At 40.9% G+C, this 11,903-nt stretch overlaps 2 protein-coding genes across 2 annotated transcripts; one reads left to right on the top strand and one right to left on the bottom strand.

Moving 5' to 3' along the window:
- Positions 1-1,759: 1,759 nt before the first annotated feature.
- nr0b2a (nuclear receptor subfamily 0, group B, member 2a) lies at positions 1,760-2,593 on the top strand. The gene is made up of 2 exons (XM_028981410.1): positions 1,760-2,267; positions 2,352-2,593. The coding sequence occupies exons 1-2, from the start codon at positions 1,760-1,762 to the stop codon at positions 2,591-2,593; spliced, it is 750 nt and encodes a 249-aa protein (XP_028837243.1).
- Positions 2,594-4,724: 2,131 nt separating this feature from the next.
- On the bottom strand, positions 4,725-11,003 carry kdf1a (keratinocyte differentiation factor 1a). The gene is made up of 4 exons (XM_028980866.1): positions 10,774-11,003; positions 8,134-9,185; positions 6,287-6,364; positions 4,725-5,364 (listed from the first exon to the last, which is right to left on the bottom strand). The coding sequence occupies exons 2-4, from the start codon at positions 9,164-9,166 to the stop codon at positions 5,282-5,284; spliced, it is 1,194 nt and encodes a 397-aa protein (XP_028836699.1). The 5' UTR covers positions 9,167-9,185; positions 10,774-11,003; the 3' UTR covers positions 4,725-5,281.
- Between the last annotated feature and the right edge of the window lie 900 nt (positions 11,004-11,903).

Here is an 11,903-nt window from a genome sequence, read left to right as displayed (position 1 = left end):
AAGAAAGGACCACCATTAAAAAAAACTAAGAAAAATAAGAAACTAAGAAACTAAAAAAAACAAGAATCTTAAATGATTTGGGCTTTTGTGGACTTTTTTTTTTTTTTTGCTACCTGTTGATTTGTTTCTGCTCAATAAAACAATTTCCTTATCTTTCTGAAGCCTCTGTGCTAGGCACAACCAAGATAACAAACTAGTTCAACATTGCATCATAAATTCCTAAATGCTATTTACATACTATTTATATCTGAGACATCAATAATTAATGTCATATACTGTCATTAAATCATTGTGTGTATATATAGTGTTAATTTAGAAATGCTCATACATTTTGTGTACTTAAAGACTTTCTAAAAACAACAAGCTAAAACTGAAATTAGTTATAAGAATCAATGTAAAAATTCAAAATTATGATGTTTAGATTTCAGTCATAAGAAGCACACATACACCTTGAAATTCCATCCTTTTTCCATTCTAAGGTGCTGGATAAGACACTTGCTCTTCCTTCCTTCGCCTTCTCCAGTCAAAGGTCTCCACAGCGGATGAGCCAGTCCGATTTTCCAGACGAAGACTTCGCAAAGGTTTTACAGTGTATGGCCTTCCTGACACAACACTCCACAATATACCTGGGCTTGGGACCGACACCAGGAAATCAGTTGCTAAACCAACTGAACCAAAATCACCCAAAAAAAATCACTGCATTAAAAAAGTTGATAAAACATCAAATTGGCTTCGAAAGATTCAGTTTCTTCAACTTCATCCCCATGTAGTTGTGGCATAGGTGTGAAGGTGAGAAAACTTAAAAAAGCTTCACAACCAGTTGCATAAAAGTCTTCCCAATGTTTATTTATTTATTTTTATTTTTTTACAGTGTAAATTCATAGTTTATGCACTGGTGTGTATCTCTGCTTTCCCGGATATATCAGAAATATTTATTTTTCATTATTGCTTATCTGTCTAACACAGGATGGGTTCAGTTTCCCATTCATGGATTGAGCCTAGAACTAAATAAAAATATTTTTTTAAATGGAAGATAACTTATTTGAAGTTATCTTTCAGTCTAGGACAAGGTTTAATCCATGAATGGATTAATATATGTAATATATTTTAAAAAGCTAATTGTTTTCTATTACCAAAAACAGAATATACAAATTCTTTAAAATGGAAAAAAACAAACAAAAATTTTTATATATGTATTATTGTATATATGTATATAAAAAATTACAATACAATTTTTATATATATAAATTTGTTTTGTAATTTTTTTCTGTGTGTTTCTCAGCAAGTTGACAAAACAGGTCATGCTATATTTGTGTGCTGTAAAGTGGGTATTCTTGAGAGATAATTATGTGGTTAACATGGCCTTGACAAGATATTGCACAGAACTCAATAGGTGTGATTTGGCTATGACTGGGCTGATATAAAATATCAGCTTAATTATCCTTGGTGGCTTGGTACCACTTGGGTTAATGACATGAGTGGACAGATATCTCTCTCTCTCTCTCTCTCTACCAGCCACACCGTTGGCTTCCATTGAGAAAACCTTATCGCTGTTACATTGAACACAGCCAATGGTGAAAGAGTGCAACTTGTTTTTCACACAACGAGGACTGTTTGAAGAACAGGTCAAGGTTCACCCGTCCAGCCATATAAAATGCTTCTGCAAACAGTTCCACAGCAGTTGGTGGCAGGTGTCTTATACTCACGATCACCAGGGAAAAAAAAAAACAAGTGTTTCAGATATTTGTCACCTTAGAACATGGATTACAAATGCCACTGCTCACTTAATGACAACATGCAGTCAAATGCTATTCTCTACAACATCCTCAGCCGTGCAGATGGAGACAGCTTCACCCCGCACAGGTGCCACTGTGAGATACGTCGGACCGTGTGCCTGAAGACACCGAATGCTACTTGCCAAGTGGCTTCTGACGTGTTGGTGAAAACAATCCATTTCATGAAGAGCTTGCCGGCCTTCCAGCAGCTTCCTCCCAAGGACCAGCTGGCGCTCCTTGGTAGCTGCTGGGCACCGTTATTCATTCTGGGACTGGCCCAGGAAAGGGTGAGCTTCGAGGTGGCCGACAGCCCTGCAGCGAGCATGCTGAAGCGCATCCTCCTGAACTGTCACCAGGACACTGAGGCCCGAAGAGAACAGCCCACCCTGGTCGGGGTTCACAAACTCAAATCCTGCCTCCAAAAGTTCTGGAGTTTGGATTTAAGCCCTAAGGAATATGCCTACCTCAAAGGCACCATGATCTTCAATCCTGGTAAGAGTCTTTCAAGAATCTACCATTTCAATATTCTACTATCATTTAGATGAATAAACTCACCTTTTCAACTTTGTTGCACAGATGTTCCTGACCTGAAGGCAGCTCTGTTCATTGAGGGGCTGCAGCGTGAAGCTCAGCACGCCCTCAGGGAGGTGCTACTGCCCCTCCACCCCAATGACAGGGGACGCTTCGCACGGATCCTGTTGACCGCTTCGTTTCTTAAGACCATCACCTCCAACCTCATCACTGAACTCTTCTTCCGCCCAGTCATCGGCCAGGCTGACCTCCAGGAGCTCTTGGCAGAGATGCTGTTCAGCAGATAAAGACTGTGGTCTGTGAGCCAGCTGAGCCAAGCTGCCCTCGGCCACGCACACATCACAATGTTGACGTTCAGTTGACGCTGGAACTGGAAGAAATCTCTGAAGACAATAAGAACAACAGAGAACAGTGCATATGAAAAATGTTTACAGTAGAAAACAGCAGCTTTTAATAGTTTGATTTATTTACCGTGTTACAAAAGAAAAGCAGTCATATTTGTAAAAAGCTGTAGATAAAATGTAAATATTGTCTTGTTTAGCCTACTAAATATTTCAAAATAAAATATATTTTTATATACATTTTACAAAATCTGTCATCTTACATAATAAACACAAGTTAATACATTTATAATTTTACTGAGCAGCAGTTGAGTGGATCCACATTCACAGGGCAGTGGTGGCCTAGCAGTTAAGGAAGCGGTTAAGGCCCCGTAATCAGAGGTTTGAATACGGATCCGCTGAGGTGCCTCTGAGCAAAGCACTGTCCCCACACACTGCTCCCTGGGTACCTGTCATGGCTGCCCACTGCTCACCAAGGGTGATGGGTTAAAAGCAGAGGACACATTATGTTGTGTGTCACTGTGCGCTGTGCTCCAGTGTTTCACAATGACAATCACTTCACTTTCACTTCACCTGGTAACCCTGCCCAAATTCAAACCCGTAACACATCAGTACCACCAACCAAAACATGATGTAAATGCATGACAGACCAGTTACATCAGAATTCTGTTGAGGAAATACTCAAGTAGGCACTCATTCTCTTGACTTTAGAATATTTAAAATGCCTTTAATGCCACAATAAAAATCATATTTATTACTTATAACACTGTGAGAGTAGAGGATTGCAGGGGCTTTTACTGGGACATAATTTCTGTAGACAATATAATTTCCTTTTTTATTATTTTGAGGCCTGTTCCTGTGATGGGCCACTGGACAAGAGGACATGGCATTAGGCTAAAGCCCCAAGCACTGATGTGATAAACCATGTGTCCCATATTCAGGCCAAGGACAACCTGTTGAAACCAAAAAAAAAAAAATCACTCTAGAGCTCTGTTTGTCATCAGTTCTATACATATAATTAATAAAACCAAAATTGGTGAGTGTCACATTGCCAGTTGCCTCAAGGTAGCGTGACCTCAAGACAGCACAACACGTTCAGAAAATTGACTTTCCCAACCAATGTTCAGCAGATGTCAATTTCTCCTGGTTAACCTTTTACCTACATTCACTTATCTGTCACAATGTCAGAAAGTACAGAGAGCTCTGCCTCCCCCTTCCGCTGAAATGCAGCAGAACACGCACATGGTCCAGCTAGGCTCTCATTTTTCACATTACATGCATCTTATCCAGAGTATGATTACAGGGACAGTCCCCCTGGAGAGACTCAAAGTAAAGTGTCTTGCTCAGGGAAACAATGGTAGTAAGTGAGGTTTGAACCTGTGACTTTGTGCTCTTCTGGTTCAGAGGCAAGGCTACTACCACCATTTCAGTTCAAGAGATCATCGCTGCAGGCAGCTTCACGGATTACCTGGAGATAGTTGTGAAACAGCAAATGCTGATTTGACGGATCATACAGGTAAAACTGGAACAGATGAGCTGAGTGGCTGAGAGCCAAGGGAAACATTAAAAACAGACAACCATACCAATCTTTAAAAAAAATCTTAAAGACAGCTTTACACAATGCAATTTTGCAGTTGTCACCATATCATGAACCCCCCCCCAAAAAAAAAAAAAAAAAAAATCACACACATACACACACAAACACACACGTGCTGCAGGATATGTACAGGAGTTCCCCTCCTCCACAAAATGCTTCTCAGACAAACACTCAGATTTGATTTCCTTTCTTCTGCCAAACCTGCCAAACAAGATCATGACACAGTGACCTCAGGGTAGAGAGCGAGGCGGCTGACACCATTACAGGACCTGACTGGGATTTTAAAAAGCTTCTCCAAGTGAAAATTGACCTACTTACAATGGCCCCATATTAATAAGAGGCCCAGATATTGCAAGCTTATAGAATTTCAGACCGTTCTAGTCACTGCTTGCAGCTAAACACACATTTTGGGAAATCAGCCAGTGGACAAATAATGAGAACTTTTACTATAACCGGAGTTAGTCTACAAGTGGAAAAAAACACAATGCAAGGGGTCTTCCCTTCTTTATTCTGATAAAACATAAAAACTATACATTAAGTCACTTTTCATTCAATTTCCCAGAGGAGAATAAAAAGATACTGAGAGCTCCCAAGAAGCAACGTTAAACAGCAAAAATGTAACATTCAAGCACAAATGTGGAGGGAATGAAAAAAATACTTGAGAATAAATCCATGGACACATAACAAAGGAAGTCCACCAATGTGGCTTGTACCTTACAGTGGACAAAATGGTTTTCTGTAAAGCAAACAAACCATTAGTCAATTGCAATAACTTAGAACAATTACAATTTGGCAAGAAATAATATTGCTTTTGTAATAATAAAAAAAAAAAATGGCAGCGGTAGGCATATTTCACTGTCCATTACCACATGGGTGGAAATGAATGTTGACTAGTTTGTCATGTTGCATTGCATTCATGAGATAAATACCTCTCATGAATGAAAAAACATCTGATGTCTGTAGCAGCAACAGCACCCAAACACCACCCCAACTGTCCAGATTTGACCAAAAACACATCCACCTTAAAGGTAGACCAGTCAGCGATAGTACAACAATGGAACCCCCGAGGAGTCTGTGTCATGCGATGGCAAGTACACGGTTGCAGAGCCAGATGAGAAAGCTGCAAACACAAAAACACAATACAGTCATGGATTAGATAAAAACCCATGTCAGCTCTGGCCTGTTAATCAGCCACAAACCTGATATCAGCTGTGGAATTTTTACATGCTAATTATAATAAGTGCTATAATTCACAAACTCATTTCTACAGGTATCAGCGAGAAATGTAACTCAAGACCATGTTGTGAAAAAACCATGCCTAGTATCGGAGGAGCTCTAATTGCATTGTGGTCACCTAGAACATTGCTTGGAGGAGAGTGGAGGTGGAGCAGGTGGAAAAAGAGTGCAGCCAGACACAATGTGTGTTTAATGTTACTCAATGCTGCTGGAGGGCACGAGATGGAGAGAATGGGAAGAAAATGCAGAAGTGTTCTATTGCAGAGGGAAAGATTAAACGAAGAGAGAAGGTGAGAAAAGACATGAACCTGGTGTAGCTACAATGGGGTATTGATGGATAGAACCCTGGAGTCTCCATAAGTGATTAATACAGTACCCAACACTTTCATAGGTAACAATATTACACAATGATCGGTTTAATATCTGGCAACAACAAATCAATGAATTAACACTTTACAGCAAAATTAAAAGCTGTCAAATTAGCCAGCAACATGAAGAAGGTCACTGACTTCTGGCAGAAGAAAATATGGTTTGCTACTCAAAACCTAATGTTGTATGTTGAAAAAAAAATATATATATATATATATATATATATATATATATATATATAAAATGTCCTCATCAATGACAGTAGGCACTACTAGTAGTAGGCACTAATAGCTTCTTCACTATTAAAGTAAGAATTCTATATTAATCAAAAAGATCTTTAAAGTTTAATTCACTTGAGCAGTCCATTCATAAAAAAATCGAAAATGTATAAAATGTATAAACAAAAACAAATCAGAGTTTCTACAAGCGACACTTACTTCTCTCACTGGACAGCCTCATGTCTCGAGCAAGCTTATCTGATGATGTCTGTTCAGACACTTTCACCTCAGGCTCAACTAGAACAGGAATGAAAGGGTGAAAAACATTAGAACCAATGTCAGAAATATATCAAATTTGTTAAAATTTCCTGACACTGAACACATGTAAACAGTTTCCAAATCTCATTCTGTCATGAAATTAGTATAAAAAAAAAAAATAAAAAAAGAATTAAACAAGTGAAATCAATAAATGACTATGGACGATTTTGAAACTGGCACTAAAGAAAAGAGAAACTCTTTAATCAATGTGAGGTCATGTGCTATACTGAACGAGGAAGTAGTGTACATGAAAGCAGTCAATCATTGGGCTGCGCTGAGTGGCATCACAAAACTACGGTCACATAAGGACATTAACACTTTGTCTCTTCCACAGCTTTTCCAAAAAACTGAATTTCTCAATTACCTAGAGTAGGTTCAAACTGAAATCATGATTAACCAATAGGAATGCTCCTTACCTAAATTCTTATTGGACTTTTATCAGGACTCCTGTCTTACGTTAACCCAGCAATTTGATACATTTTGTTACAAGCAGTTGTCAAGCATCCTTCACATGTAGCAACTGGTGATCAAGATAAACTGCTGACTTGCCTCCACGTTTGGGTGACATCCACCAGTGACCTCAAAATAATTAAGAACTAGGATTAAAATGACCTTGATCACCTGTGAACTAGATTACAGTGTACACAGAAAGTATTATTGAGTAAGTATTATTGAGTCTCTCCAGGGGGACTGTCCCTGTAATCATTAAAAGTAAATCACTTTTCTCACATTGTTACGTTGCGGCTGTATTCCAAAATGGATTAAATGAAAATTTCCCCTCAGAATTGTACACACAACAACCCATAATGTGAAAAAAGTTTACTTGAGCAAATTTATAATAAAAAAAAACAGTGAAAGCACATGTACATAAGGCTGACACAGCATGATGCTGCCACCACCATGCTTCACTGTAGGGATGCATTGGCCTGTTGATGAGGGGTGCCTGGTTTCCTCCAAACATGACACCTACTGTTCACACTAAGCGTTCAATATTTTGTCTCGTCAAGTTTTGTTTCTCATGGTCTCAAGAGTCCATTGAGTTCTTGGTCACCTTCCTGACTTAAGCCCTTGTTCCCCAGCCTCTCAGTTTAGGAGGCTGGCCAGCTCTAGGAAGAGTCCTGGTGATATTGAACTTCTTCTACTTATGGATAATGGTGGCCAAAGCAGCAGAAATTTTCTGTAACCTTCCCCAGATTTGTGCCTTAAGAGCCCTGTCTCGGAGGTCTAGACAATTCTTTTAACTTCATGCTTGGTTTGTGCTCTGACATGAACTGTCTACTGTGGGACCTTATATAGAAGGTGTGTGTCTTTCCAAAATCACGTCCAATCACAGCTGGACTCCAATTAAGCTGCAGAAACGTCTCAAGGATGATCTGGGGAACCAGGATTCACCTCAGATTCATGGCAGAAGCTGTGTATACTTACGTACATGTGCATGTCAGTATTTTATTTGTAATAAATTAGCCAAAACCAAGTAAACTTCTTTCACTTTGTCATTATGGAGTGTTCTAAGGAATTTAATCAATTTTGGAACAAGGCTGTAACATAACACAATACAGAAAAAGGGATGTGTTGTGAATACTTTCCGGATGCACTGTACATCCATCTCGGTTTTTGTATTATTGATCCCAAGCAAAAATGAGAACATTTGTAATCTGAGAGATAATAATAATATTAATTATGCAATCTGTAAAACCCAACTCATATTGCACTCCAAAAAACTGCATTTCTGTACGTAGACATCTTACTTTCACTGAAGGTCATAGTCTCATTGCCGCTGTCGGGCAGAGTTCCATCCCTCCTCCCATTAGGGGCCAGTGCTTCCTGGGAGATGTAGTAGTTGCCCTTGGTGCAATCCCGGTTCTTGCCCTTGCTTTTGCGGGTACTAATGCGAATGACCCCGTGCACCAGCCGGCTCTCCGCCTCCTGCTCCTCCAGGTTGTAATCCTGAGCGATGCTATAGATCAGGTCGCTGATCTCATTGGTTTTGCGTGAGAAAGATGAGTCGGACGTGCACTTGGCCAGCTGGTCAATCTGGTGCAGTTTATAGAGCTCCAGCAGCTTCTTACGGATGAGGGAATCAATGTCTGTCCCACTGTCGTCCAAGTCATCCAGATCCAGTGTCTCTCTGGAGTATACGCTGGTGTTGCTGATGGGTCTCTCTTTATGGCTGTCGGTCTTCATATCTGTCCGACTACGTTTAGGAGGCCCTGAAAAGTTGCTGGGGTAGACGACCTCTTTCCCACCAATGCGAAGATCAGGGTACCGGAAACTGTCGGAGTGACAGGGGGGCTGTCTGTGGGGTTCCATGGGGATATTGCAAGTGGGGTTGAGCAAAGCCATGCCATTAGACGCGGACCGGGTCTCTGAATCAGTGGATTTGGTAGGTTCATCTGTGGAACTCTCATTGGCGGGCAGGCATGGCTCTGGCGTGCTGTAAAAACCGCACGTGAGGATGCAGCAGAGCAATGCCCTGCAGCCACTCCAGCTCCAGGAGCCACAAGCACTGGTTCCCTGAGGGCCGTCCGCTGAGCCAGGGATGAAGCCGATGGTCTCCGAACCCCGGGCATTGAAGTGGCGTGGGTGGGCTCTGTGGTTGTCGTTGTGGCTTTGGTGGGGTTGTCGGCGGACGGCATCGTGGTGGTCACGTGCTGACTCTTGGCTGCTTCCACTCTCATGTGAACAAGTCCGGCTTGACCGGTAACCGTCGGCCCTGGAGCGTGGCATGTGGTGTGATTGTGTGCGGGGTTTATGGTTCCCCCCTGTGCTTTGACCAGGCATGCCTCACCACGTCCAGGGCCTGAGGAGGAAGAAGTACAGCAGCGTTTAGAACAGGAACAAGGTAACAAGGCGATAACACGTCACATACAGAGAGCGGTGGGATATTTTCATGCATTTCAAGAAAGTAGTGTGATTGATGTATTTTTCTATGGCAAATTCATTCCTTTGCCAATCAGAATTCATAACTGCTCTGATAATCTATTTGCATGTTTGTTGGCCATGGTGCAGAGATGTTCAGCAGCCTCTCCAGCAGCCTCTTCAATATTCAGATCAGGGAAATCCAGAAATGCTGAGAACTCACTGAAGTCATGTTCTCTAGAACTTCCCCAATTTCACACAGCTTGACTGAATTGTTCTATTCTTCTTGTGACTTGTGACGTTCTGGAATTAGGCCATGAGAAGCAGGTGTTGAAGCATGGTGTTCACATGTCTGATTTCTGTTCACACCTGTTCTTGCAGGTGCATATTTTTACATGAAACTGGAGCGCTGATTCCTTTTGTCCAAAAAGACAAAAGGCTCGGAGCAGAGGGTTAAGGGAGAGGATTAATTCAACTGTGGATCAAGCATTAAGATGGAGAGCTGTTGACCATAGGTCCCTTCTACAAACTCTACCCAAAAAAAGAGAAGCAACAATGGATAACGACAAGGACAAGTCCAAAATTCAGGCCAAGACTAAGATGGGTCCGCAGAGAGCAAATCAGATGTTCGGAAACGGCACACAAACTCCAGCCTTGTTCCTGTAAACAGAAATGACCTTCTCTGGTGTAAAATATGCGAGGTACTAAGTCCTACTGAACTTAAAGATTGGTAGGGTGGTAGTAGCCTAGTGGTATCACAATCGCCTATGAACCAGAAGATCCCAGGTTCAAATCCCACTTACTACCATTGTGTGCCTGAGCAAAGACAGTTAACCCTAAATTGCTCCAGGGGGACTGTCCCTGTAACTACTGATTGTAAGTCGCTCTGGATAAGGGCGTCTGGTAAATGCTGTAAATGTAAAACTTATTCATTTAATATTCAGTACAACGAATTAATTAATTCAGTATAATGAAAACATAACTGCGTATTTATAATGTCCTCCCCGATTGAGAAAAGTAAATATCTATAAAACAGAAATGAGACTAAAAATATCTTGATTATTTAAAAAAAAAAAATCACCAACCAGCATTTCCACCGCCTGTAAATTCAATTAACACATTTATTACATTATTGCATAGGGATCCGAGACAAATAATACTTATAAGATACAAAGAATATTTCAAAAATGATAATTAAATGGACTGTTTTGAAAGCTTAAAATTAAACCGTGCACACAAGAATGAAGAAACAGTAAACAGATCGCTCATATTTCTCCTGATGAAAAATAATTCATTATCAACTGTTGCTCAGGTCGGGCACTTCGTTGCGGTTTGATAGACGTACAAGGATCACAACTTCTGCTCCAACTCCTGTAAACTGGTTTATCCAGCCCATGTTCCTGTGTTAAACACACTACAGTCTAATATATCCCGAATATCTGTCTATACATATACATATACATATACATATATATATATATATATATATATATATACACACACACACACACATTCACTCACTCACTCACCGCATAAGACGCAGTCCTCTCGCCCGTTTTCGGCGTTGAGCACCACGGAAGTGGAAATAAAAGTCGGCCTCGTGTCGACGTCTCGTTTCCTGACGGTTCGGACAGGACGCGGACTGAAGACTCTCCGCGTGAGCGCCCATCCACCGACACTCGCGGGCTGGCCCAGCGTCTATCAATTCCTGCTTGTTGTGCTCGCTGCTCCGCCGTATTTTACCTGCGGCTACAGGTAATCAAGGCCCCGCCCACTCGCAGGTACTGCGTGACGTCACGCGGCAGGACGGATAGAAGGACCTGGCTCGAGCGCGATTACGCAACTTTTTCTGACTTCAGTCATTTTTAACTTCAACTCAAGCGCCTCTTGTGTATGTATGAAGGTGGTTCTGAACATTTATTCATGTTTTTCGCATTTCATTCACTTTCATAATATAGTATTAATATTAACATTGGTTATTACGAAATAGTTTAATCACCATTTACCTCCCTAAAATGATCTGGAAGACCAAGATATTAATTTTAGGTTCTATAGTATGTTTAAGATATAATTTTAAGACAAGCTGTGTGTGTCTGTGAGTTTAATGCCTATAGCTCTAAGACTGTTGAACCACTTTTGGTAACATGACACCGACAAAAAGAATAAACATTTTCATCCACTCAGCTGACAGATTCATGCACACACATTGTGTAACTAGGGTGCAAAATGTATTGCAAGTGGTAAGGTGGCATTCCCATCTGAATTAATTAGAGTGATATTGCAGTTCTATATGACACTGAGACACAAGCAGCAATACATCATGAGGACGTCTCTTTACTGGGTAAAATATATTGCAGAATAAAAAGAAATGACAAATGAAATTAGCTTTCAACTTTAATAAGCAAACAGACAGAAAAAAGCATGGGCAACGCCTGCCTAATAGTTTTATGTTGACAAAGCCAAGCATAGAGTAACAAGAGCAAACACTGTGGGTCTCCTGAATATAATACAGTCTTAAGTGAAAGACTGTAGCACAGCACACGGTGACCTGCATTTAACCAATCACCCATTCCCATGTGTGGGGACTGTAGGTCTCCTGGTAGGCCACCACTGACCCATACATGACACAACCAACAATGCCAAAGGTTAAGTTTTCCTC

Source organism: Denticeps clupeoides, chromosome 5 (genome assembly GCF_900700375.1).
Source record: "Denticeps clupeoides chromosome 5, fDenClu1.1, whole genome shotgun sequence".
Lineage (NCBI taxonomy): Eukaryota > Metazoa > Chordata > Actinopteri > Clupeiformes > Denticipitidae > Denticeps > Denticeps clupeoides.
The sequence above is the reverse complement of the archived record's forward strand: the minus strand, read 5'-3'. Positions and strand labels throughout refer to the sequence as shown.

Bases quoted from the DNA above. Each gene is read 5' to 3' on its own strand.
- nr0b2a (XM_028981410.1), top strand. From the start codon at position 1,760: ATGGATTACAAATGCCACTGCTCACTTAATGACAACATGCAGTCAAAT. The intron at 2,268-2,351 runs GTAAGAGTCTTT...TTTGTTGCACAG, and splicing joins CACCATGATCTTCAATCCTG to ATGTTCCTGACCTGAAGGCA.
- kdf1a (XM_028980866.1), bottom strand. From the start codon at position 9,166: ATGCCTGGTCAAAGCACAGGGGGGAACCATAAACCCCGCACACAATCA. The intron at 6,365-8,133 runs GTAAGATGTCTA...TTCCTGTTCTAG, and splicing joins GACTATGACCTTCAGTGAAA to TTGAGCCTGAGGTGAAAGTG. The intron at 5,365-6,286 runs GTAAGTGTCGCT...TTGTGTTTGCAG, and splicing joins GAGGCTGTCCAGTGAGAGAA to CTTTCTCATCTGGCTCTGCA.